This window comes from Centroberyx gerrardi, chromosome 17 (genome assembly GCF_048128805.1).
Source record: "Centroberyx gerrardi isolate f3 chromosome 17, fCenGer3.hap1.cur.20231027, whole genome shotgun sequence".
Lineage (NCBI taxonomy): Eukaryota > Metazoa > Chordata > Actinopteri > Beryciformes > Berycidae > Centroberyx > Centroberyx gerrardi.
In genome coordinates, this window is record NC_136013.1 from 7,741,563 (window position 1) to 7,768,292 (window position 26,730).

At 44.1% G+C, this 26,730-nt stretch overlaps 1 protein-coding gene across 1 annotated transcript in view; it reads left to right on the forward strand.

Moving 5' to 3' along the window:
• stard9 (StAR-related lipid transfer (START) domain containing 9) overlaps positions 1-26,730 on the forward strand; it is a 40,922-nt gene that overhangs the window by 2,402 nt on the left and 11,790 nt on the right. The window contains exons 2-22 of the mRNA XM_078289631.1: positions 18-87; positions 3,062-3,178; positions 13,012-13,128; positions 13,435-13,467; positions 13,603-13,664; positions 14,256-14,368; positions 16,039-16,181; positions 16,428-16,495; positions 16,820-16,917; positions 17,283-17,516; positions 18,035-18,132; positions 18,225-18,302; positions 18,484-18,561; positions 18,885-19,064; positions 20,158-20,209; positions 20,795-20,920; positions 21,785-21,867; positions 22,255-22,316; positions 22,869-23,062; positions 23,469-23,949; positions 24,266-25,904. Of these exons, the coding sequence (XP_078145757.1) occupies positions 18-87; positions 3,062-3,178; positions 13,012-13,128; positions 13,435-13,467; positions 13,603-13,664; positions 14,256-14,368; positions 16,039-16,181; positions 16,428-16,495; positions 16,820-16,917; positions 17,283-17,516; positions 18,035-18,132; positions 18,225-18,302; positions 18,484-18,561; positions 18,885-19,064; positions 20,158-20,209; positions 20,795-20,920; positions 21,785-21,867; positions 22,255-22,316; positions 22,869-23,062; positions 23,469-23,949; positions 24,266-25,904 (4,126 nt within the window). The remainder of the gene's footprint in view (positions 1-17; positions 88-3,061; positions 3,179-13,011; positions 13,129-13,434; positions 13,468-13,602; positions 13,665-14,255; positions 14,369-16,038; positions 16,182-16,427; positions 16,496-16,819; positions 16,918-17,282; positions 17,517-18,034; positions 18,133-18,224; positions 18,303-18,483; positions 18,562-18,884; positions 19,065-20,157; positions 20,210-20,794; positions 20,921-21,784; positions 21,868-22,254; positions 22,317-22,868; positions 23,063-23,468; positions 23,950-24,265; positions 25,905-26,730) is intronic.

Genomic DNA, 26,730 nt, shown 5'->3' on the forward strand with positions numbered 1-26,730 from the left:
TCTCTTCTTGCCCACAGGGAGAGTGCGGACGGAGGAAGGCTAGCTGTTCAGGTGGAGGATAAGTGTGTGAGGATCCGAAATGTGAAGGTGAGTATTTCATTGTACAAGAATCCCATCCATTGCACAGTTATACCTAACATTGTGTGTATGTGTGTGTGTGTGTGTGTGTGTGTGTAGGTCTGGGTGAAGCTGGGGTGTTCAGACGGTTATCTATCTCAGTAACAGGATGTTTACAGTCTTGGATCGACCTCTTCCTGCTTGATTCCACTGTTGTTTATTATAAGTGTGTTGAGCCTCTCCTCGCACACACACACACACACACACACACACACACACACACACAGAAACACATGGACTGAGGGACCCTCCCTGTCAAACACATGCCCTCACACACTCCACAGCTCACACACAAACAGCACTACAGCACACTTCAGATGCTCTAAAAACCTCAATGCTAGTAACTAAGGGATTAAAGCTACTCTGAGTAGATTTAGGATGGAAATTTGAAGCTCCAAAACATCCAAAAAGATTCATGATATAGCTTTGATACTGAATGAAGATGGCTGTAACACTGTTTGAAGCAGGAACTTAGGCTAACTGTTTAGCTGTGATAGTCCTACTGCATTTACAAGACAATAAGCATTTTCAATGGTCGGTTCATATGTTGGCTCACTTTGCTTGAGAAGGTTATTTTTGGAAATGTGACAAGTTCTAAGTTTGGAAGTGATTATTCTATGAGCTACATAGTCTTATAAGCTCATACTTTCGCTGTCAGTAAGTATTTACAAACCTGATCTGTCACATGACTGAAAGGCCGGGACTTGTCAGATTGGTCGAAGCTACATTTCCACAATCCATTTGCTGTAGCAATGCTGAGCGGAGCCTGTTGCTGTCTCTGAGCAATCTTTAGGGGAAATGCTGTGGTGTGTTTTACATTAATGTGAATAGTGTGTGCTAGTTGTTGAGATTTGAGATGTTACAACTTTTTTGAGTATATAATTTATGGGTGTATTCGTAGATTGTTGAAAGATTTACAAATGATACAAACATAAAAAAAACATTAACAGTTTGGAAATAATTTCAAAACTCCTATTTAGCTACCACATACGGTTACAAGAGTTTTGTTAATCAGTTCGATTGTTTCAGAATTGCCCACTTTGTTTACATTCAGACTTTTAAATGCTGCAGTATATAGAGAGAAGAAGGTGGGAGGAGGAAATCTATTACAAATGATGTGACAGAGACGAGCCACATATGGCCTCCTTCTGTCGGGGAGCGGGATCAAGACTCCAAGGCTCTTGCGGGTCCCATGGGAATAATTATTTATGGAAAGTGGGACAGTTGTGGAGGATCTGAGACGGAGAAAAAAGGATGGATTTTACAGGACAATAAACTTGAGGATCACTAACAGCAAAGTAACACACAAGCTATATAACCTACTGAATTGAACTAAATTGAAAAAGAGGTTAAATGTGAAAAGGGGAAAGATAAAACACAACATTTTAGAATTAATGGAGGTGTTGAGAAAGGTTGGAGCTCTGGTGGTCTAAAGAGTCGCCTGTGGCCAGTGTTGCTCTTGGCTAATGCCGGGTGCTGCAAGGCCTTTTGTCGAGTTTCATAACAGAGCTGTGGGGCTAAACAATCATGCTTTCAGGCCGGTCAGTTGACTGGGAGAAGCTGATACCCAGAGCTTAGTGTTGCCTAATGCTGCAATCAGAGAAAGGAAAGGTTATTTAGATAGACAATTCAGAGAAGTCATCATTTGGATATTCAGCATTGGCTCTGTTTGATGTATGAGGCCACCCTTCAGCCAGTGGACCCTGGTTCAAGCCTCCTTGTTGGCAGGCATCTGCTGCTGAAGTGTCCTTGAGCAAGACACTGAATCCCTACCAGCTCCAGGGATGCTGTTGTGTAGCTGACCTCTGACCTCCCTGGAGGGGGTCAAGCCAAAAGAGAATTTCCCCTTGGGGATTAATAAAGTATATTATTATCATTATTATTATTATGCACCCATGTGAAGATAGTATTCTTATGTGAGATATTATAATTTAATATATATACAGTTAAGGCAAAAATCCACCCTAAAACACTTTAGCCCTGTTAAAAAAATTGGCGATGCATGTTGCATTTCTAGGCCCGGTGGTGTATTTTTTTATTCCCGTGGGTAATTGACCAAACATAGTCAATGTGACGTCACTTCAAGATATTTGCAGCCTCAACAGACTAGATAATCATAGACAAACCCCAGTGTTCACTGACTAGTTTGCTAGCTTGACGAGGCAGGTTGAGGGAAAGTGGGTACATCAAAAAAGTAAACGTCACAAAATAACTCCTGGAATGCCTTGAATATCACATATCCAAGGGTTGATATAGCCAAGGGTGGATTTGTTTCAGCTGCTGTCAGTGAGAACTAAGGAGCCAAGATGGTTCTCTACCAAAGGTTGAATGCAGTGATTTAGAAGTGATGCTCAGATGCTGTAATGTTGTCCAGAGCAACTGTTGTGCCTAGGCATGTCCAAATGCTGCTGAGCTGTCTTTCCCCGGTCCAGGAACCACTCACAGTAAACAGGAGGGGGGTTAGTGTTAGCGCACTCAGGCTAATAAAGAGCTAGGGAGTAGTGCTTACATTTACTAACGAATGGAAACAGCTTGGCTATAACTCCACACCATAGCAGTCCCATTAAACAAAATCAGCAGTACCTGACTTCTATCACCGGTAATTTCTATTCTATTAGCTCCTCCTGTATCTGTTTTTATTCACTTTTTTATGTTTGTAAATGTAAGAACATGTTGTCCCTGTACTGTGTGTTTCAGTATGCATTGTGTCACTATCTTAATTGTTGATATGTCTCTGCACCAATACCACCAAGACAAATTCCCGTACATTTATTATACTTGGCAAATGACGTGATTATATTTCTGGCTACAAATCAGAGACCTTGCTACTGTATCATGATGATCATTAGTTATCAAAGTTCCTATCGACTAAGAAAGTGAGTAAAACAACATTGTATAAAAGTGAACTGTACGTTCTCTTACACATCTGTTTTCCTCCCTGCAGCTGGACGGACGGACAGATGGCGCTGTAGATTCCAGGGAGAAGCTTCTAGAGTTCGGTTTCGACTACTGCTACTGGTCGGTGGACCCTGCGGACCCTCACTATGCCTCACAGGAGGAGGTAATGTCCTGACCCCCTCATGGAGATTAGACACCGCTGCATTCCCTTTGTTATAGATAGATGGATAGGTCCGTTCACTGATAAATTATGGGTGATAGAGGCAGCTATTTGTGTGCTGCTACTGTAGGATTTTTCTTATTGTTATGCCGTGTCACATGTCCTTTCCTGGGTGGAGGCCATGTGCGTGCCAATCCAGACTCTGGCCAGGAGTTGACACTGGGCAAACACAACCTCTGTGCCAAGGAAGGAGCCTAGGGAAAATGCTGCTTCAAGACAGACCACAACAAGAGGGGTGTGTGTGTGTGTGTGTTATGCTGTTTTTTTTGTACAGCTGGCCACTCAGGGGATAGGATATCAGCTCCATCTGTTACCCAGAAGTATCTGTGCCTCAGACCCGACATGGCTATAGTCGGCTCGCCTTTCATGTCCCTGCTGTGATTGGGTGATTAGATCTCTTTGTGTTGCTCTGATTGGAGGGTGTTGCTGGAACCTGAGCAGGGCCCCAAATCAAGAGGAAGTAGTGCCTAATCCATTACAGAAGTCTGTCAAAAAACCTATTCAAATTGGTAGATCTATTTTTAGACAAAAGTAACATTGTCTTCTAGTTGTTATTCATTTGTATCCACATCAAGTTTTCATTGTCCAGCATAATAGCTACACCCTTGGTTTTACATTAGATCCTCTTTTTCTACCCTTTGTCCATGGGGTTTCCTCCTCTGCCACTCCCTTACTGCCTGGCTCTGCTCCTGTCAGAGCCGGTCTTTGTACGTGTTTGAGAAAGACCGGGTTGTGATGACGGCCTACACACAGCGCACTGCAACAGACAACACAGCACTTCTTCCTCTCTCTCTCTTTTTTTTTCTTTCACTCCGGCTCTGGCTGCCTCTCTCCTTGGCAGAATTGTGTCCAGTCAGATCGGCCTGGTTGCCACAGACATTCCTCTGGTGACCCGGGGTGGGCGAACAAGGCAACAAAGGACACCAATGAAGGGCTGGATGGCTGCTGGATTTAAATCTGACCTCTTTTTCAGCGCTAAAGGCCAAAGAATTTTCTCTGTGATGAAGACTCTGGTAGATGACCACGTCAGCCTTGAGAGATCACACGTCACAGTCGAAAACATTTGAATAAAAAGTAAAAGAAAAGTATCGGGCGAATGTGTCTGTGGTGCACTGGGATCTGAAGACACAATAGATCACAGCAGAAAATCTGTGTTTGTATCGCAGGGCAGGAAACCAACTTAATGGAGCACTTAATGACAGGTGGACTCCAAAATTCAAGAGGCATTTTAACTATTTTACCAGACAAATTGCTTTTTAGAATAGAAAAGAGCCTGTCTAAGTGGCTGGTCCAGTAGGCAAACTTGTCATCCACGACCAAACTTTAGCAACATTTGGCTGGGGGGTTGGTGTTGCTTCATTTCCCATAGTGTCATGAATTGATGCCGTTTTTGCCAGTGCTGGATTTTCTCATGGTATCTACTTCCAAAGTGTATTTTAGCATGCTTTACTCTTTTTTTTTTTTATGTCAGAGCAGAGAGATGGACTTGCTCTGGCGTCTTCATCCTGTACAGTCCCCACGGGACTGAGACAATCTGAGCCTGTAGTGGAACGAGACGAGGGGAAGCTGGATCTCGGCTCCTGCTTTTCCAGTCCAGTGCTATCCCACCACACCCTGAGCCCCTCTGAGACCGGCCTCCCACCCCACTGCTGCTCCACACTGTCTACTGTAGATGTCCACGCATCACTGATCGTTTACACTAGATGCTCCAGGAGGGTTCTGTCTTCATACACTCTGTCCCAGTGGAGAGAGAGAAAAGAAGAATGTGGTGTCTTTAACTATACGCTGGGACCCAAACTTGGTTACGTTGCTGTCGCTGGTGGGTCCCCACATGAATAGAGTAGCAATATGTTTTAATAAGCCTGGGTTGCAGGGTGAGAGAGACTCAAGTTTTTATTTGGATCTTGGGCTGAAAAAAGTTTGTGGAAGAAAGTAGAACAGAGAGAAAGGAGCAAGTCTCTGCTAGGTGAGGAGAGGTAGAGTTTTGGAACCGGGTAGACGCACAACTATAATCCATAATGGAAGCCAGCTGTTGCTTTGGAGAGAAGAGGGGATATTTCTCTTAACACTGCCTTTGTGTTGGACTCTAGATATTGGGCTAATATATAGCATTTTCCACTATTTAATCAACACAAACACTTCACTGTTTGACATATTATTATTGAATTTGACAGCAAGATACATGGGGAAGGGAAATGATGATGAAGAAAAGATGATATAGCTTGGATAGAGAGGGGGGGAATGGCGAGAGAAACTGATTGGAGACGAAGAGAAAGTGGGAAAGTGAATTCCATGGGAGGAGGAGGAAGAGGAGGAGGAGAAGGGGGGGAATGGGCAGGGGGTCCACTATGCCTCTGCAGCCCCCTAAAGTCTCGCCTGCCAAACTCACAGCTGCCTCACTAAGTCATTTCTCGCTGTTAAATTTCAGTGCAAAGACGTCACTGCTTCAGTTCGGAGCACAATGCTGTGTTTTTATTGCCAAATGGAGTCGGCTTGCTGGGGTTTTTCCTCTCTCCCCGTCCGCTTTCTCCTCCTCCTCCTCTGTCTCTCGCTCTCTCTCTGCCTTTGTCGATGCAGTGCGTGATTTGATTATGCTCTCCGTGTTTCTGGGTCTGTGTGTCAGTGGTGGCTGCAGACTGAGGGAAGAATAGTTTCTCTGTGTTTGGGAGGAATCCTCCGCACACTTGGGAGCATTTAATCCCCCTGGCACAGGGCTGGACTGAGGGCCACAACCCCAGAACAGCCTGGATCCTATTAACTACACACAGGACACTAAACAAACCACATGCTGTCAACACAGAAATATGAGATCTAGGCCATATGGATGCAGGTATCGCACCTGTGATTTATAGATCTAGAAAAATTCTGCTCTATCAGTTATGGCAGAGGATGAGAGGAATAGTGTTAATAGAAAAAGATGAACAGAAGTGTTTTGATATGTTGCTGCTAGCAATAGTCTATTAGTATGTATTACACTGATCAGACCCAGGTCATGTAGTAAAAAAAAGCGTTTGTTTTAATATGCATGGAGTACCAGATGGGTGGGGTTTACCACATCAGAACAATAATTTAAGATCAGTTGTCAATCACAGAAAAGTATACTTAATTGACTTTCAAACAGTTTCCTGTGATTGACTAAACTTTATGGGACTCTTTATGGCAAACCCCACCCATCTGGCGCCTAAGCAGGAAAACACGAGGTCTGCTGCAGTATGCGTTGCGCCAGTTTATCCCCCAGTGGAGGAATCTATACTGTACTACTGCACCCTATGGACGCCAAGACAAGGCTCCCATCGGTCTGAAGGCTGGAGAAGTCATTCCCAGCCTGCCATGTATAAAGACTGTGACACTCGGCTCTGCTCTGCAGCGTTCTGCTTTGGCTCCTTTAACGAGCGTTGGGGGAGGAGCGGCAAAACCCCCAAACCCTCTCCAGATATGGCTTTATTTATTTGTATAAAGTCTAGCCTTTGCCCCACTGTCAGTTGCTGCAACAGTTGGGGGTTTGGAGCGTATGCTGAAAAAAGGGATGGACTGCCAGCATGCCCCCCCCCCCCCCCCCCCCCTCCCCTCCATTTTTTTTTTTCACTTTCCCCTCGTCTGTTTCTGTCTCTCTTTCCCACTCTCCCTCTCTCCCATGTGTAGGCAGGCCTGGATAATGAAGAGCAGCCTATCTGTTTGGCCTGCGCAGCTCTATCTCTCCCTCCTCCCACCCGTGCAGCCTCTCTGCCCTTCCATGCTAATTTGACCTACAAATTCTGTCAAAGTGCGACAAATGAGAGCGTTGTTGAACTCCGGCCAAACAACTTCCTCTCTGTCTCTTCTTGCTGCTGCTCGTGATTCTGTCCCCCCGCCTGTCTCCTCCCCCTCCCCCCCTCTGTTGTCCTCTCTTCATACAGTATATACCCCTCTTTTTTACTCAGATTCCTCACGGGAAGTCAGGACAGGCATCTCCAATGGCATTTCTTCCTGTGTCTATACAAAAGCATTTAGTGCTGCTCAGGGCCCAGCTGTTGTGTTTGTGTAACCCAGTTGGAAAGCGTGGGACGGGAACCGAGCGACCCTCGGCTCTTCTGCAGCTGTTCAGCCCTAGACACAGAGGAGAGAGAGGAGCTCAGTTTTGGAGCAGCATGACTGCTTGTTTGTTAGACAGGTTGTTTGGGAGAAAGTGTGCATCTCTTTATGCATGGCTTTTTTCTTTTCTTTAGTTTTTTTGCAGTCTGAGTTTCTTTGCGTTCCGCTCAGAGACTCCCTCCCAGTCAGAGCGGTTGTGGAGGGAAAATTAATCTGGGTCCTTTTTTGTTGCGTCAAAGCTGGCGACGGCAATGAGGAGCTGATGTTTTTAAATGTGGCGAAGTGCTTCACTCTGCTTGGCTGGCCTTCAGCCACCATCCTGACGACATCTCTCTCTCACACACACACACACACACACACACACACACACACACACACACACACACACACACACACGACACATAAATAAAGACTTCTCCAAGGTTGAGTGTAGAGCAGGCCACATAAAACCAGTCCAGCAACTGAAGTTTTCCACAGCCAATGATTAGAGGATTAAACCCATTATAGAGGCATTACACCATTACTTTTTCGCTCTCGCCTACCTCTCTTTCCCACCAACTCCCCTCTCTCTCTCTCTTTCTCTCAGCCTCTTTCTCAGTCATCATTCTTTCTCTCGACCTCTCTCACCCACCTCTCTCTCTCTCTCTTTCTCCCACCTCCCTTCCTTCACCTTCCTTTTTTTTCTCCTTTTCTGTTGACAGGCCACAAGTTCGACTCCCTCTTTTTCAAAAAAAGTGTTTCCCATGTTTCCACACAAACGTGGAACACAGTATATATATATCACGGTCCAGATCTCTGGCATGAAACCCAGCTGGTTCTTTGTTTTAACAGGAGACGTCATTCTCCTCAGAGACGTTTGGTCCAACTCTGGCTGCAGGTACATTTGCCATTTCGACGTAATTTTAAAGATCAGATTTTATGAGATCACGTCACTGTATGCCCACACTTGGCCTGAAAATGGCTGTTCATGCAGCTGTATTCATTTAAATGTGTCTGTATTACTTTTTTCCCGCTCTCCCTCTCCATCTTTTTACATTGCATTGCTTGAAATTTTCAATCTTAATTGCAAGCCTGGCTCCTTCTATATCTTGTTTTGAAGATCTGATAGTGATGTGAGATTCTTGTGCCGCTAGATCTCTCTGTGAAAGCGTCCCTGCGTGGTCCGATGATAAAATTCCCACTGAAAAGATATATATAGCCTCTGACCAACTGACCCACTTTTAGCAGACTCTCCTCTTTTTGCTTTATTAGATAGTGTGTATTAGAGAGAACCAGGAGATAAGGTAAGATAGAGAAGATAGGAGGAGTGTATGACTTATGAATCAGATTTGAACCCACAATATCATGAATATGGGGCGTGTTAGATCTGGAGTCACTCTGCCCCTTTCCTTTCTTCGCTCCTCACTTCTCCCCCCTGTTTTTATCGGATGAATCTGACCTGCATTTCCTGGCCAAGAATGAAATCTATATTCTGCCTTCCTCTCTCATTGTGTGACTGTTGGTACATGTTTTCTTAGGGAGGAAAGCAAACTCTGAGGCCTTTGTCTTTGTTTTGGATGCTGTTTCCTTTGAGTTGTTTGACTGGGCAGAGAGCAGCTCTATGACACGACACACACGCACACACACACACACACACACACACACACACACACACACAGACACACACGTGCAGAGGCCATCTGATGGCTGGGGCCTTCCTGTTGATGGGAGTGTTTAGTCTGTCCCCAGTGTGTTTTGAGGCGACCAGGCTGCAGGCTTGCTGTGGCTCTGGCCGGTCTCTTTATCTCTGGACTCTTCTTTTCCTGCTTCATTTGGTTCTGGAGCCTGTTTCCAGTCCCACAATGCACTTGGCCTCTTACCTCACCTGCTTTGTTCACCCCAAATGCCTCCCCAGTGTTACGGGGTGCTGTAATCTGTGAAAGTAGGTTGTGACAGCGAGGGCCATTGTGCCCATTTTAAGCAATGGTTATGGAAGCCAAAGTACAATGGCACAAATTTTACTCTGCTGAATTAATTTGATGTGACAGTGATGAGACACAACAGTACTTTTTAAAAAACTTGAATATAGCCTGTAATGGCTTTTGTAGAACACTTTTGTGCCGGTTACATTCTTCCAAGAGGTTGAAATAAGTTTATGCTTTCACTTGTGTTTTTGTTCAATCAGAGGTCATTTGAATTGTTTTGCAGACTCTTGGTAAAAAGAAACAGGCGAAAATGATCAAAATGGAAAGAACAATAAGAATACTGTAGGGAGAGAGAAAGAGGGGGGGGGGTTCAGAGAAGGTTGAGGATGGTTGAAAGTGAAGTTCCTGCTCTTTGTGCGAAGCCAGGAGGAACCCTCAGCCTCGCTTTAGACCCCATGGAGTGAATTTAAGAGGGTCAAGTTTAACAAGGGCTGTATTGATTCTCTCTGTTTGAGGGAGGAGAAGGGTGTCTGTCTCTGGTTTTGAATAGTGGGATGAGGACAAGACGGGGGGCGTCGCTGCTCTTTGTCTTCGTGTTTGAGCTTCCATTCAGCCCGGAGGCAGGGGGCAACGCTTGGTGGTCTGGATTCCACCGGACTGCACACTCAGACATTTATAGTGACATGTATTGAGAAATAATTGTGTAAGGTGATTAGATTCATCGCTTGAGTAAAAGAAAACATCTTTGATCCCACTTTGACTTTGCACTTTATGTGGATTTTTTTTGTTATTGTATCTTAGTTCATGTATATTGCTGTATACTGTTTGTTTGCAACTTTAATGTCTATCATTGATGCTGCTTTCTTGGCCAGGTGTCTGAAAAATACAATTATTTCACTGGGACAAGCTAGTTAGAGTTTAAATTAAACATGAAGCTTACAATAGATTTATGTGCATATTGGAATAATGAGGTGTTGGATGTAGAGCCTGCCCCAGTGCCTGATGGGTGATTTATAAGGTCATTCAGTAAGGCAGCCGTCATGGCAGCAGTTTTACAAGTGACACGTGGATGTAGCGTGCACATGGTCGGCTAGGCTACACAGTGATACTACACAGTGAATGAAAAATAGTGCTCATAGGGTTGTGGAGTAAAGGATTAAGTGTGAAACAATTTCAGTAATCTGACTGCAAAACAATGATATTTGTAATCCATTACAGTTGGTGTAAAAAGCTTGGTAATATATTCTATGTTGTTTCCACCATCTACAGCCAGTTCCGTTATTTCAAGTGTAAAATTATGCTTTTTTATATAATCTCACATTCTAAATTCTGTGTATGTGTGTGTGTGTGTGTGTGTGTGTGTACAGTATCGTTAATACTGGTTGTAAATGTAGACAACAGTGTACAAATTACAGTCTGTAAATGGAAATAAACTGCTCTTTTAACTGCATATTCTATGGATTTTGGGAGGAACATAAGTCAAAATATAATCACATTACATTGCTTAAATTGAATTTTCTAGTGGATTATGGTGCCGATTTATAATTTCAAGCAGGTAAACGGTAATCTGTACTGGATTACATTTTGACAGAATCCTTCCCAACCCTGGGTCTTGGTTTATTCACTGCTTTCTGCTTTGTCATTTGGCCACAGCTGTCTGATAAGAAGTTAATCTCTCTGCCTGAGTCAATGTTGAACGTTTTACCTCGCTCAGAGAAAACTCAAGGCTGTTGAATATTAACACGCACAGATTCGCACACTCCGAAGAGCAACCAGATGACCGTTATGTTACCAATGAATCCTTCTGGGGTGCTTTCACAAGGCCGGGGCCTCTCACAAGGGCTTTCAACCACATCCAACTTAAACCTGTTCCCACCGTTTTGCAAGCCTAGAGTATACACAGGCTTAGATCCAGGTTCTAGGTTCTTGTGATGGTGGCTGGTACACACACACCAAGACACACACACACACACACACACACACACACTGCACACATGGGAGGTATGTTGAAAGTGTTCCTGTGTTTGAGCATTCCTTTTCTCTCCTCTGCGTACTTGCCCACCAGTCTCCCTGGCCCAGGCTGGGGGCCGGGGGCCAGGGAGGGGACCCCTCGCTGATCCCAGGGTGTGTTATGGTTCTGGGGGGGGGGGAATGTGCTGCGTCTGGGGTCTGGTCTAGATCAGGTTGCTTCCCCCAGGCCTGTGTTTGCTTGGGACGGAGCTTTTGGGTTGCTGATCGCATGTCCTCAGTTCTGGGTGGGAACTGGTTCTGATAAAGTTTGTTTTTGGTTATCAGTAAAGAACAAAGCAAGAGAACGTTAATAGAGATTGATGATTTATTCCATTTGCCCTACCTGCAACACATGTACACACAGGTAGACACCCACATTGCTCACCATTCAAAATGTGTTCTGTGCAGCAATGTCTTTTTTATTAATTATCACAAGCGGTGTGTTGTCACAATACCAGAATTTTGACTTTGACTAAGTTTAATATCTAAAAATTCAATATGACTACGATGCCACAGCAAACAAGAAAAACCATCAAGCCATGTGTTGCCACACTTGACTTGGACAGCTTTTACACAGGGATTTTAATATGCTGGTCGGGTTTTTATCTTTGTCAGCTCTGAAAGTGAATTAGTTCCATATTTTGCTTCTGGCACCAGTTTTGCCAACCGGTTTAGGTGGAATGTGATTCAGTTCAAGTGGTGCACTGTTTGATGCTGTTGCCATGTTTTCAGCTGTTTGACTTGAGTCCACTGCTGAAGTCCACTGTCAGGAGCCAGACTGTAGCTCAGTCTATTCCAATCCTTCTTCCTCTTCTTTTCACTGTTCCAATCCACACATTTTTGTCCTTTCAACTTGCAGAACGCATTTGGTGAAAGAATTGAACATTAAAATTCCATATTGAATTCAGTTCAATCTTTTGCTGTTGAAGTGGTATTGACATTTCTGTTATTTTGACAACACTAACCAGGAGTACACACAGAAATAATGCATTTACCAAAGATGATTTGTCCATTTGCCCTACCTGTAACCTGTTACTAACTACAACGCAGAACTAGCATGAACACACACATAGATACACATTTTATTCACCATCCAAGATGTGTTTTGTGCAAGAAGTCATACTCTTCATATAAAAGAAGGTGGGTGTGATTTGGCCTTGCCTTCTGAGGCTGTGGCAAATGGAAAACAAGGGGCCTTGGTAGATTATTTTGTATGGGACCCCCCTGGATCCCCAGTCTCACCACCTTAAGCAAGGTTTATTTTCCTGACCCACACTCTTTTTGCTCTTACGTGTGCATTTCCTTCACACACACACATATTGTTACACACACACACACACTCTCTAGGTTGTTTACACTGAGTATTAGCTGACCTCCCTGCTCCTTACCCAAACACCTCACCAGGAAGCAACATTAGCTCCCCTCCGCTGGCCTGGTGCCACAGTATTGTGATTATGAAGCCTTGGTTTGAATCTGCACTCATTTAGAAACACAATGCATATCAGATCAAGGACATTGGCTTACACTGTAAACACCTCCTCAGCCCAAAAAGAACCACCCACTCTCTTTTTTTCCTAAAGTAAGCATGTTTTTGTCATCGTACTTATCTAGCAGAATTATCTCTCGTCATGTATATTTGACCTGATATTCATCCTGAATCAGCACTCTGCTTAGGGAGAGAGACACAGGTGGCTCGGTCAACTCTTAACAGCCATCTCTTATTGTGCCTTTGTGTGTATTTGTGATTCTGGGTGTGTATTTGATTGTATTTGTGTGTGTTATGTGCCTCAGGTGTTCCAGGACCTGGGTGTGTCGGTGCTGGCAGGAGCTTCCGAGGGCTACAATGTGTGTCTGTTTGCCTACGGCCAGACTGGATCTGGAAAGACGTACACCATGATGGGGACACCGGTGAGAAGGAGGGGTGGGGCGGTCCGGCATCACCACATAGCATTAAATACTATTTGAGTTGATTCAACTGACATTAATTAATCTCACGGAGCACAAAGGAGGCAATCAGAATTATTCCGCAAAGTTCAAATCCTAACCATATCGCACTGTAAGCAGGCTAAAATATTTCCATTAGTTGTGACCCAATTCTACATGGCATCCTCTATATTTCCTTTGCTACACTTGCTGGAAGAACTGAGGCAGTGAAGTAAATTCCTGCTCTACTCTCATTCTCTTGTTTTTTTGTTTTCTTCTGTATGATCTCAGGACTCCAATGGCTTGACCCCCAGGATCTGTCAGGTGAGACAGAGCATTCACAGGATGACATGAGTGCTATATAGATCAGTACACTGTAGTATTATATAGTAGTGTTATAGTATAAAGTATTATAGTTCGTAGGGTCTGATCATTGACTCCTCTCTCCTGTCCTCGCAGGGTCTCTTTAGGTCTGAAGACACTTTTCCTGACGGGCAGAACTCGAGCAGAGTGGAGATCAGGTATCGTGTGGTTGTCTGTTTATCTCTCTCTCTTTGTGTGATTGTCTTACTCCTTCTAATCGGGGGGTTTTCAGCCTGTCCCTGATGTTGTAATTCAAATCAGACCTGGTCGTTACGCAACAAAATCAGATCTTTGCACAATAAAACGACGCACAACAAAATGGGGGAAAAATAAAACAACTGGAGCTACTCATCAACGCCGGAGTTATCCTCAACATTCTGTTAGCAACTTGGCCTCAGGCACATGTTGGAAAATAATGTTAATTTGCTCTCCACTGTGACTGCAGAAATTATGTTTTCTCAGTTCCCTTTGCCATTCACAAACCAAGTTTTTCACAATTTGCTAAATATAACCTTGTGAAACTTCCCCCAGTTGTTTCCAAAATGCCTTTATACATATGCAGGTGTTGTATTTGACATTCATTACGTAATGAAACTTACATAATGTGAGATGTGACTGTCTGTGGGTCCGTTGATATACATTTGTGTGATTATCTGGGTCTATAAATCGAGCATTTAAAGATGCCCGCCTGGCACTGTATAGGTTGATTCTTCATGGCAGGTTGTTGTCCCATCCCTCTGTCCCTGCAGCTTCCTGGAGATCTATAATGAGCGTGTGCGCGACCTGCTGAGAGGAGGGGAGCAGAAGAAGAGAGCCTCCCTGAGGGTCAGAGAGCACCCCGAGAAAGGACCCTACGTACAAGGTGAGGGCGTCAGAGCGGCTGCCTTTATGTAATGTGGTTGCTTTATAGCTCGCAACCCCCAAAAAACAAAGTGACACCTACTCCTGACCTCCTGTTTTAGGCGTAATTGCCCAAAATGGTGAGCTCAGACACCAATTAAGGATTTTTTTCCCCATTTTCCCCTTCCTAGCTATTTTACTGATTAATTATTGAAAGATGCCTAGAGGCTGCAAATGCTCATTATTTCTCCAGGAAAAAAAACATTTCTCGCTAAGATAAAAACATGATATAAATAAATTTGCATATTGGAAATATTTCTTCACATGTTTTTCAATCATCTTGCAACCCCCTAAGCGCATCCAGACCCCCTGGTTAAGAGCCACTGAGACAGGACTTATTATTCAACATTCATGGTCTCATGGTTTACCGGTTTAGCCAGGCTGAGAGCTTTAAAAAGTAGCTGCAAGTTGCTAATGACCATGTGTAATACTTGGGAATAGACAGCAGTGGATGATTTAAGCACCTACTTCCACATCTTAGTGTTGAGAGAGCGAGGATGAGAGTGGACACCCAAGGGTAAATCTTCTGTCTCGACACTGTCATACACACACACTACGTACTCAGATGCATAATTTGGTCAAATTATGGATTTGGATGTGTAACATGGTCTGAAGTATTTTGAGTAATGCTTGTGTCTTGTAAGTTTAGTTTATAGGTCACTGTGGTATGTGGTCAGCAGTGGAATTTTGTTCCTAGTTAAGCGTTTGATTTTTTTTCCAGAATTGGCCGTCCTGGCTGCCAACATCCTCTTTTCATTTTTCTTTCTCTCTCTCTGTCTTTCTTTCTCTTTCCATTCATTCATCATTTCCTCATTTTCGTCTCTCTGTTTCTCTCTCACACTCTCCTCCCCCCTCCCCGCTCTCTGCTTAAAGCCCCACATCCACTCATTGTCTGTATCAGGAGAAATCCCAGTTGACCAGAGGAAGTGAAGTCACTTCCTTGTGGTTCCAAGGAGAACGCTCCACTATACACACAGAGCACATTGTCATGTTCAGCGCTCCCAGTGTTTCCCTCTTCTCCTTCAACCGTTAGCCACGTTATGTGGTTTTAATCTCACTGTTGTTCCACAGAAATATTTCAAAACTCTTCTGGCCAAGCAAATGATAACAAGGAATAATAATAAGAATTTGTGTGTGTCCATATGTTTGAAAGATGCTCAAGTTCAAGTGATTCACCCCTGTAGAGCAGCGTTGTCATAGATTTTGTTTTCGCTACAACATCCTATGGGAAAATATTAGAGAACCAAATGTGAGCCAGTATTGATGAGACATATTTCCGCTCTGTCTCTCTTTCACATCTCTATCGCTCTACTTGTCTCTCTTCCTGCCTGGATGTCTACTTCTTGATTGTCAAAGTATCTGTCTTACTGTTTTTGTCGTTTTGTATTTGTCTATCTGACTATCTCAGAGCTGCCCAAAGATGTTAAAATTGTCTTTCCACAAAAACATTTTAAGCCCTCCAAAGTGTTTCCAGAAAGTGTTAAATATTGTGTAAATAATCTTTTTCACTCATTTTGTGGCTATGACCTTAATAAAGTCCATTAATAAACATTTTGAATATATAAAACCTTAGAGGCCACTGGTTTATCTGCTCACATTTTTAGCTTTTTGCCTTGCTCTCTGTCCGGTCAGACCTGTCGCAGCATGTGGTCTCAGACTGCAAGCAGGCCATGGACCTCTTGGAGGAAGGCATCGCCAACCGCATCACCGCGGCAACCCACAACCACGATGCCAGCAGCAGATCCCACGCCATCTTCACCATCCAGTACACACAGGTCACGATCTCTCTCAACCCCCAGTCACTGCAGTCATGTTGTTCTCTGTTACAGCACTGCTGTCCTCTTATTCATATAATATCAGTTTATTATGCTGCTCTTCCTCTGCAAGAGCCAATATTTGTTTCTCGTGTTCTAACGTGCAATAAACATTTGTATTGTGCATTTTAATGGGAAGCAGTCATCAGTGTTTGACTGTTTTTAATTTGCATAGCCCGGTCTGATTACTCTTGTTTTCCTCCACAGGCGATACTGGAGAATAATCTTCCCTCAGAAATTGTCAGCAAGATTAACCTGGTGGACCTGGCAGGGAGGTGAGGCTGTTCTTTTCCTCTTCTCCTGCTGTGTGCCCATATTTAGATGAACAGATCTTTTTATGTCCAAGGATGGTTTAGAAAGAGGTTTTAAAAGGTCAAGTTTTATTGAGCTTTTCCTCAACATCTAGTGAGTAGATGTCATTGACTCAACTGCCCCCTAGTGGATCTCAGCGGTTATTCTGAGATTTTCTGAATTCTCCATCTTTCCATCATTCATGGAAACGATTCCATCATTCTCATCTACATTGCATTATCTACATGTTATATTATTTCTATCTAATAACATGAACCCCATCTTGTCTTTGTCTTGTTTTCTGACAGTGAGAGAGCAGACACCAACTACTGCAGAGACAGACTGACAGAGGGCTCCAACATCAACAAGTCTCTGGTCACATTGGGCATCGTCATCTCTGCTCTTGGTAAACTAAAACTATGTACTGTTGAGAATTTTAGTCATCCAGAATTTATGATTAAATCTGGAGCTAAAGTGATGATATCTGTGACTAAACGTCTTTATTTGGAAAAGTTATTTGGAGTGAACTGTAACCTGCACTATTTTGTTGCTCCTGTGCCTGTACTAAACCAATTATCTTCCATTCTGCCTTACTGTAAATCTCTCTTACTTTCCATTTCCGTACTTTCCTCCTTCTGTCACTTCCTCCAAATTTTTGAAAGTCGTTTAAATCTTTTTTTTCTCTTACCATACTTTCTCTCTCTCTCTCTATACATCCTCTCACTCTTTCCTTAAATCCCCCCCCCCCCTCCTTTCCGTTTTCCTCCACAGCCCAGAACTCCCAGATGTCCAGCAGCTGCCAGAGTATCAACAGCATGGCGTCTGAGGGCGACGGCAGCATGGTGGGCAGCCACAGCAGCTCCCTGTCTGGGGGAGGAGGAGGTGGAGGAGGAGGAGGAGGAGGAGGAGGGAGGAGGCACTGCTTCATCCCCTACAGAGACTCGGTCCTCACCTGGCTGCTCAAAGACAGCCTGGGCGGCAACTCCAAGACCATCATGATCGCAAGTAAGTGTCGGAGGCATCAACGTTATTGTATACAGTCTATAGATATCGTGATATCAGACTAGAGATGGGATCTGAGATTTTGGCTATCGTAATATTGTGATATAACTTTAATTTTGTCTTTCCCTGGTCTTAAAGGCTGCGGTACAGTTATCTTTTACAGTTATACAATTTTTTGAACTTATTTGACTGTTCTAGCGTTCTAGAGTGAACGCCATCATATCCACATTAGCCTACTAATGCTTGTTTCTCGAAATTCATACCCAAAATATTGTCACATTATTGATATCAAGGTATTGGGGCAAAAAATATTGTATAATATAATAATTTGATTTTGTCAAAATTGCCCGGCCCTACCTCAGTCTTGAGCATTCTGCATGCATTCATTCTTCTCAATAGAATTTCTTGTGATGTTAGTCTTAAGTGCTGTGTTTGTGTGTGTGTGTGTGTGTGTGTGTGTGTGTGTGTGTGTGTGTGTGTGTGTGTGTGTGTGTGTGTGTGCATGTGTGTGTGTACTGCAGCCGTCTCACCCTCTGGTAGCAGTTACAATGAGACCCTCAGCACCCTGCGCTATGCTGCCCACGCCAGAAACATCGTCAACAAACCCCGCGTTAACGAGGTCAGTATCTTGTTAACTATGTCTGTTTCTGAGATTTTATGTTTTATTTAAATATATTAAGTAGGCTAATGTCTGTTCTGGTTTCTGTGCAGGATGCGAGTGTTCGGCTGATCAGGGAACTGAGAGAGGAGATTGACAGGCTGAAGAGCATGCTGCTCAGCTTTGAAATGGTATGGCGTTACACTCATGGTACTATAAGGCGCTTTGAGTAAAAGTATCCACCAAATGGCAAGCTCTTGAAAGCTTAATACAGTGCTTTGTGTCTTCATGACATTTGTATTGTACTGGATGACATTTTTCCTCTCCCACAGTATGCTGACTGATCATTTTTTCCCCCCTCTTGATTGACAGCAGCGTAATCCCAGCCCATCGCTGAGTGATGAGAGGGATGGAAATCTCTCTGACATTGTACTACAGAACGAACTAAAGGTAACACAGGGTGTAGATCTGTATCTGTCTATCTGCCGTCAGTTAAAACTGCCTGACAGATACTGTAGTCCTTGATATATCTAGCCCATGTGTGTTCATATTCAATTGAATTTTTAGCATCAGTTTGACCTGAATTTTGCAAAAAATAGAGAGAGGCATATCATAACTTGTGTCAACAGACAGTAGACCCCTCACAGTATTTCTGGCACAGCTATATATGAATAATAGTAGATGCATAGAGACAGTCTTGGTAGTAGTAGTGGTAGTAGTAGTAGTACTGGTACTGGCAGTAGTAGTAGTCTCCGTCTGTGTCTCCTCCTCAGGTGGAGCAGCTGACGAAGGACTGGTCGGAGAGCTGGAGAGACAAGAAGGAGCTGCTGGAGCAGTACAGTGTGGACATCAACAGAGACCGGGCCGGCTTCCTCATCAACTCCCTCCAACCACACCTCGTTACCCTGGATAGAGATGTGCTCAGCACCGGGGTCATCTTCTATCACCTCAGGGTATGCAGATAAAACGGCAGATAGATGCACAAGGTGTCATATTTGCTACGTTTGATAGGTTGTGAGAGGGTCTGATCATTCGTGGGGGATGACATACTGTTGCCTTGTTTTGTTTTAGTATTGTACTATAGATGTATTAGTAGTATTAGTGTTGGTGTTTGCAGTTGTGTTAGTTTTGGTATTAATATTGATATTGGTGTTAGTGTTAGTTTAGGTATTAAAATTACTGTTAGTGTTTGTATTAGTGTTATTTGTAGTGTTAGTATAAGTATCAAGCACATACTTTCACTCTTTCTCTCTCTTTGTAAGTTTCTTCTCATCCCCTTGAGATACACATGTCACACACATGCACACACGCTCTGCAAATACACATTTGTATGAACAACATAATGCAAACTCTCAAAAACTAACATACAATCTATGCACTCGCTCTACTTTTCCACAATTCTCCAGTTGCTGTTTTTGTCAGCTGTCTTGACTAAAACCACCTCTCTTTTGTCTACTAGATTCTTCCTTCCCGCTCCTCCTTCTATTTCTCTCTGTTCTGCTAGAAAAACTCTTGAGAAAAGGTGCGTTTCCGTTCTCCTCTCTCCTCTTTCTTTTCACTCTACCCTCCAACTGTCCTGTAGATTTCCCATCTCTCTCTCTGTGTTTTCTGAAATGCATAAAACACGGTTGGATGAGAGGCTCTTAGTTCTGAGGCTAGGACTCAGGGGAGCTTAAGCTGTCCTGATTCCTGACAATGACAAGCATACCCTTAGGCCTGACAATTACACCACTTCCTGCATGTGAAGAGCTGAGGCCACCTGGGAGCACATGTGGTTCTGACATCATATAAGAAAGCCTTTAATCCCATTAGATAAGGCTTCAAGGTAAACAAATGATCTTTTTCCTGACAGCTAAGTGGAAGATTAGAAGTGAAAGGAGAATAGTTCTACGAAGGACATTATGTGCTGCTCTCGCAGTTGTATCTGCTGTGGGATGTGTGTTTTGAGCACACCCAGCTACTGTATGCACAAGGTTTGTTTTGATGTTTTTGTTTATGTGGTGTAGAGTATGGCTGCCATGTTCAAATCTTGGTCCTCTGTTGTAGGAAGGGGTTACCCGCATTGGACCTCAGGACCAGCTAGAAGAACCGCACATAGGTATAAGTCATTCATTTGGTCTCCATGTTTGCTCAGTGAACCGCTGATATTCTCTTTCAAATCTTAGATACATCTACAGTATAGTGTGCTCAGGGAGGAGGATCTTTTCCCAGCTTGTTGTAAACATACATCACAAGGATGCAAATCATCAAAGCCCCTCACAACCATGCATCATCACAGTAAATATAGTAAATATATAATAAACTGGCAGCTATAGACAACACACACAGCATAACACATGAAACATGGCAGAGGACAGAAAGACGAGGCACTAGAATATCAAGTATATTAACTATCACACACATAAGATATAAATCTTATTTTTAAAATGTAGGCAAAAGCCAAAATAATGGAAATCCCAGGTTAAACGAGGGCTACAAGGTTCATGGTGCAACATACTGTATCTCCCAAAGTGGGCAATTAGCTTTTCAGCAGGGGTAAAAACAAGACATAATACATGAAAAATCTGTGACAGGTCATTAAATGCTGCATTGAGCGCTGAATACAGTTATCAGCACAGTAGCTGCATCAGCAGAGTTTTCCTAAATCGGTGAGTCTGATTGTGCATCTGCATTATCTTTCCAGTTCTGCAGGGCAGTGCCAGCTGTGAGATTGAGAACCAGGGAGGAGTGGTGACTCTCAGGCCGGTGCCAGGGTGCGTCTGCCTGGTCAACGACAGGGAGATCACTGAGCCTTGCAGACTGGCTCAAGGTCAGTCCATTTCCTCAACAAATCACATAGTTTATATTCATACTGCAGCTGAAAGTAACCAATTATGTTCAGGGGTTTTTTTTGTTTGTTTTTTTGCATCATGTGACACAGATGTGATATTTTCTAATAAGCGTGAACAGCAAAAAGCCACATTGAGTTGCAGTTATGATCTGAACCACATGGATATGCGGTACAAATTGGATCCTGAGGCATGCAACTTACATGTGACTTGTATTTGAATGCTCAAATCAGAATTTGAGAATTAGTAAATCCGACGACTTGAATTAGCATAGAGGACAGCAAGATACAATTGAAAGAAAGCAAAATAGATGACTTGACTGGCTAAAATTCTAGAATTGATCTTAAAATGTGCATATACATCCAACAATGCAATGTGCAATGTATGAAAAAGCCGTGTGTGTGCTCCTGTGTATGTGCCTCCTCTCCTGCCTGCCTCTGTGTGTGTGTGTGGGGAGACACTTCAATTCAGCCAAAACTCAAATGCACATACCGTAAGCAAAATGTGTTTGAAACAAGCGGGAGAAGCGTAGGTACAAAAACCGATGTGATGTGATGTTATTGTTACTCTGCTCACACACGCCTTTTCAACATTGCTGATGCTGTCAGTTTGTGTTAGATATGGGTTGCATCTTGGAATAGCTATGAACAGTCATCCAAAAAATCAGATATGATCAACAATTGAGCATGAAGGCCTGCGGTTTGAACGTAGTTGTATATCACATATATACGGATACAGATGCATCCCCGGCATAAACACACAGACACGCACCGACATACATATACACACTGCCACACAATATGCAGAGCTTGTGATGATGAATGTGTCTCTCTGTCTGTCTCTAGGGACAGTGATCACCTTGGGAGGAGTGCATAAGTTCCGCTTCAACCACCCGGCAGAGGCAGCTGTCCTCAGGGAGCGCAGACGGGTGGGTGCCGCTCAGCTGAAAATGACAATATTGATGGTGGCGGTGGCAATAATGAGAATAATGATGATGATCAGACAGATTGGGTTGCTATGCGTGGTATGATGTTGGTGATAAATATGAAATTGGTTCAGATAAAGCAGCGTTCTTCATCCGAAATTAGTGCTGTTAATGATAATGATTTAGTTGTGGATATTATGGGGTTGATGAGGAGGCGTTTATGATGATATGATGATAATATTAGTATAAAACATGTTGATGAGTTTGGTTAATATAAAAATTGAGAAAATTTGGAAGTAATATTGGGTTGTGGTGATTATGAGGTTATGATAATATTGGTATAAAATGTGTTTTGAGCTTTAGAATTAATACATTTTTTCCTATTCTCAGGCCAGTGAGGGTGGGCTGACCTGCAGCTACAGCGACCTTTGCCCCCTGACCGCTGACCCTAGGTACATACTGCCACTTAAAATAAATTCAAAGAACACGTCAAGCATTTCAAGATAATGTTTCTCATATTGTGTATGTGTCTGTGCGTGTACAAAAAGGATTGAGCTTGTTCTGCCAACTCACAGCATACATATTTGATAAGAGGTACAAGTGTTCCACTAGTGTACATGCAGTAGAAATAGGGTAATGCTTCATGCGTGTTTCCTTCCAGTTGGTGGAGATGGTATGCGTTTTCATCAGCTCTCCTGCATGAGCAATCCCAGTTAGCTGTTTACAGGACAGGCTCAGGCGTTGCTTGGTTACAGCCGAGGTGCATTGAAAACTAACAACAGTAGCTTTCACTGTAAACCTGCCAGGGAGTCACTCAGAGTTGTAGAGCCGAAACCACTGAATTCTGGACATAGAACAAATTGAGGTAAACTGATTGGTTGTAAACATGTTTATCACAGGCTTTAAAGATGCATTATATGTAATCTATTTGGGGTTTTGTTTTTTTACCCTCACAGCTTCTCAGTTTGTGTCTCTCATCCCGGATCTGTGTGTCTGTTTCCTAGTGTTGGAGGAGTGGAGCTGCAGGGCCAGCCGGGCGCCAGTCTCTCCCCCAGTGAGGAGCCTCCTGCCAGGCAGCGTGTGGAGGAGCAGCAGCGCTACGTGGAGTGTCTGCGGCAGGAAATACAGGCCGAACAGAGACGGGCCGAGAGAGAGCTGGAGAGGGAGCAGGCCCACCTCCGACAGCAGCACACTGAGAGTAAGTGCACTCTCCAAACACATTAGAAAAATGTATTGATGTACAAGTGTTATTACAAAGGAAAAAACGTACTATGTAGGAACATTGTGAGCTAGACAATTTATTGAAATGCATATCATTGGTTGTATTGTATATATTATTATATTTAATTGTGCAGTTGCTGTATTGGCAACAAAACATCGTGATGGGAGGCAAGTGCTCATTCAAATACCACATTGACAGCTCCCTACCCCCCCACCCATTTCCTCCAACATCCAAAATCCAAGCCATGTTTCTGTGTAGAGGGGCACCCTAGTTTAATAGCACAATGGATAGTTGCATCAGTGATTGTGTATTGATAAATGTTTTTTATTTGTAAAAGATGTCGACCCACTTATGACTCCCTTCTGTGAATTTTTGCCAACAGTCCAGCAGTGGATTTTGCAGGAGAAGCAGCGCCTGGCGACCGCAGAGCAGAGAGGGACCCAAGAGTTTGGAGTTCAGACGGACCTTATCCCTGCCCCACTCCTGGAGAGTCTGACTAGTCAGGCGCCCAAGGACCAGGAAGGTCAGACAGTGGAGCGTCCGTCACAGGTGGTGAGGGCCAGGAAGAAGACGGTGCAGGAGGAGTTGCTGAAACATCACGCCCTGCGCCGTGCCGAGAGCCGCATCCGTCGAAAAAGGCTGCACTACCAGCTGGAGAGGATCGCTCGCAAGCGGCATCTTTTGGAAGCTAAGAGGGAATTGCAGCGGCTGGAAAAGGCCCTACCTCCAGGGCTAGAGAGCCCAGAGTCTCCTGAGCTGGGATCCCCCTCTCAGCCCAGAGGACGACCATTTGTTTCACGTAGACACTCGTTCTCAGCAGATCTCCTGTCCCGACTCTACCCCCAGAACACCCCCATCTACAGGTCAGCAAAAGTAATCATGATATCTGGAGAATTAAATGCATGCATGGCAGGAAGATAACTTCTTAACGTCTAACTGCAACAGGGGCTCGTACAGGCCAAAATTCATCAACCACTATGACAATTTTACTAGCCAACTAGATTTGTGGCTGGTAGATAGATAGATAGATAAACCAGCCACAGGCAAAATGTACCATAATTTTGCTGGTTGTTGCTTGCACCCTGTTTAAATCTCTTATATATATTTTGCTGAATTTGCTGAATCTCATTAAATTAGTCTATGATAATTTACTTACGTTTCTTTTACTTCACTCAACAGCCACTTCTTGAAGAGAAACAGATCCACAGAACTGACTTTGAATTCCTCAAACACGTCAGATTCCATCGGCTGCAGGAAGTGGGTGTCTGACGAGTGTCTTCCACGGGAAAGGACCAGGAGTTGTTCCAGCGCTGTCTCCTCAGGACGGAGTCAGGGCTGCAGGAGCAGAGTCGGCTCCTCTGAAAACCTCAAGCAGACCGTCAAGGACGAGCCCCAAGCTCAGCCCTGCCGGGAACGGCCTGAAAGAAAACCTCTGCTCCCCAAACGAGGCCTGACTTTTAAGAACAATCAGAACCCACCAGTTAGTCTGAAGTCACCACATAGAACTGCTTTACAGCCAATCAGCAATGAAAATATAAAGGGACCCACAACAGACAAATCCAGTTCTCAGCATGTCCCATGTATGAATGTGAGGACCCCATCCTGCGGAGGTAGCAAGGGACTAGACACCATCAGGAAAGCTTTCTCTCGTTCGGTGGGGTTAAAGAAGGCTCTGTCAAAAGTGTTCAGAAAACCACCATCGGGTGTGAATGGAGGAAGAGGCTCAAAATCTCTGGGGAGGATAGTGAGCAAATTTCACTGGAGACAAAGTAGAGACAGGAGCCTAAAAGATACCAAGATGAGCAGAAACAAATGCACCATTAAGACAACTGTCTCATGTGAGGAGCTTGACCAGAGGACTTTCTTTGAGGATATTAGACAGAGGCGGTGGCATAGTACAGAAGCTCTGATGAACAAGACCAGTAGATGGGTAGAGAGGCAGCAGGGATTGGCCGGATGGGAGGAAGATGATAGGGAAGAGGATGGAGAGAGGGATGAATGTTCTTCAGACTGTGACAGCCTTTTCTCCCTTGACTCACTGTCCTCCGCCTATGCAACAGCCCTAGCAGAGCAGCTGAGACATGAGGAGGCAGCTCAGAGTGGGGCAGAGAGCGAAGACAGCCAGATGTCTAAAGACTCCTTGGCTGTGGACAACAGTGGGAAATCCAAAAGCTCTACAGTAGATAGACTGAGTCGGACAATGGTACCCACATACTCACTGGTGACGGAGATCAGTTCTGTTTCAGAAAGGGACACCTGTCAGAAACCTCAGGAAATCCCAGCAGAGGCGTATTGGAGCCAACATGGCTCCCCTAAACCAAGAGTGAGTGGGGATATTTGTACAACAAGAGAGCTGCCTTCCTATAATCCACCCGTAGCAGATTTCAGAGGCAGAGACGCTGTACTCAAATTGAATGAGGAGTTTGGGAACACGCAGACCACTTCGACTACCAGCCCACGGTCCCTCAGCAGCTGCAGTGTGAGGGAGCCAGAAAGCCTGCTGGCACTCACTGACGCTTGGTCCTCCACCGACGCAGCAGACAGTCCCAGGATTCACAGGGATTCTCTACCTTTCCGAAGAAGAATGGTGTTCAGTGCTGTAGAGAGCAGCAGCAGTCCCAGCCCAATCAGCATGAACCTCTCCGACTGCCAGAGCGGATCAAGAAGCAATAGCGCAACGTCCAGTAGCACTGAAGGTGTAAATGTAACAGTGGAGGAACAGAGCCCTGTGGTTTCAGGGGGTACGTCGGATACATTGGATTTTCAAGACTCTCAGACACTACCAACACCAGAGGATGCCACCATGAGTCAGGAGGAGGTAGGAAAACTCTTTGGGGGACCATCAGAAAGTGAGGGGAAGGCATTTATCGACGCTCCAAACTACAGCAGCAGCAAGTGCCCAGCATCTTTTTCCCCTTCAGATGGAACTGCTTGTGCGTCACCCATTGAGATTCACCACACCACACAGGCAATACAGGAGCATATAAAATTGCATCAGGTTTTTACAGATGTGCCTCATGTGGAGGTTGTCGGTATAACTATGTCCTCTGACACTGAAATTTGTACCTCAGGTTATCAATCAAAAACCTGTTTATCAGCAAATCTTAGCAACCAAGGTGAAACATTGAGGAAGATGTCTGAAAGTGCCTTCAAGCCTTCCACTGAAGATGAACTATGCAATCTAGATGGTGAAACAGAAACGTTGAAGGATATACAGCCATATGAGGTTGGGAATACCAAAGATGTGTCACTTAAAACTGAGGAAACATTGCATGAGGTCGAAACCAAAAGCACTGAGCAGGAACCTGTTAAATCTGCTTGTAAAAATTCCAGGAAGAGGAACAAAGGCCTACAGGATGCTTTCATGGGCAGCTTGAAAATTCCAAAGAGGAGCAACGGTGGAGAGTTGGTAACATTTTGTTCCACACCAGTCGGCAGCCAGGAAGCTCTTTGGCCTGATGACAATAATAACACCAGTGACGCTAAAGGGAAACAGGCTGCCGTGGAAGCTGACAGCCAGAGATTTGATTCTACTGGCACTGATGGCAGCATCAAACAAGACACATTGGCTACAGTGGCATTGCCAGAGTCCGAACCCATGTGCCGGAAACTTGAACAAATTTGCCAGATGTTTGAGGACTCTG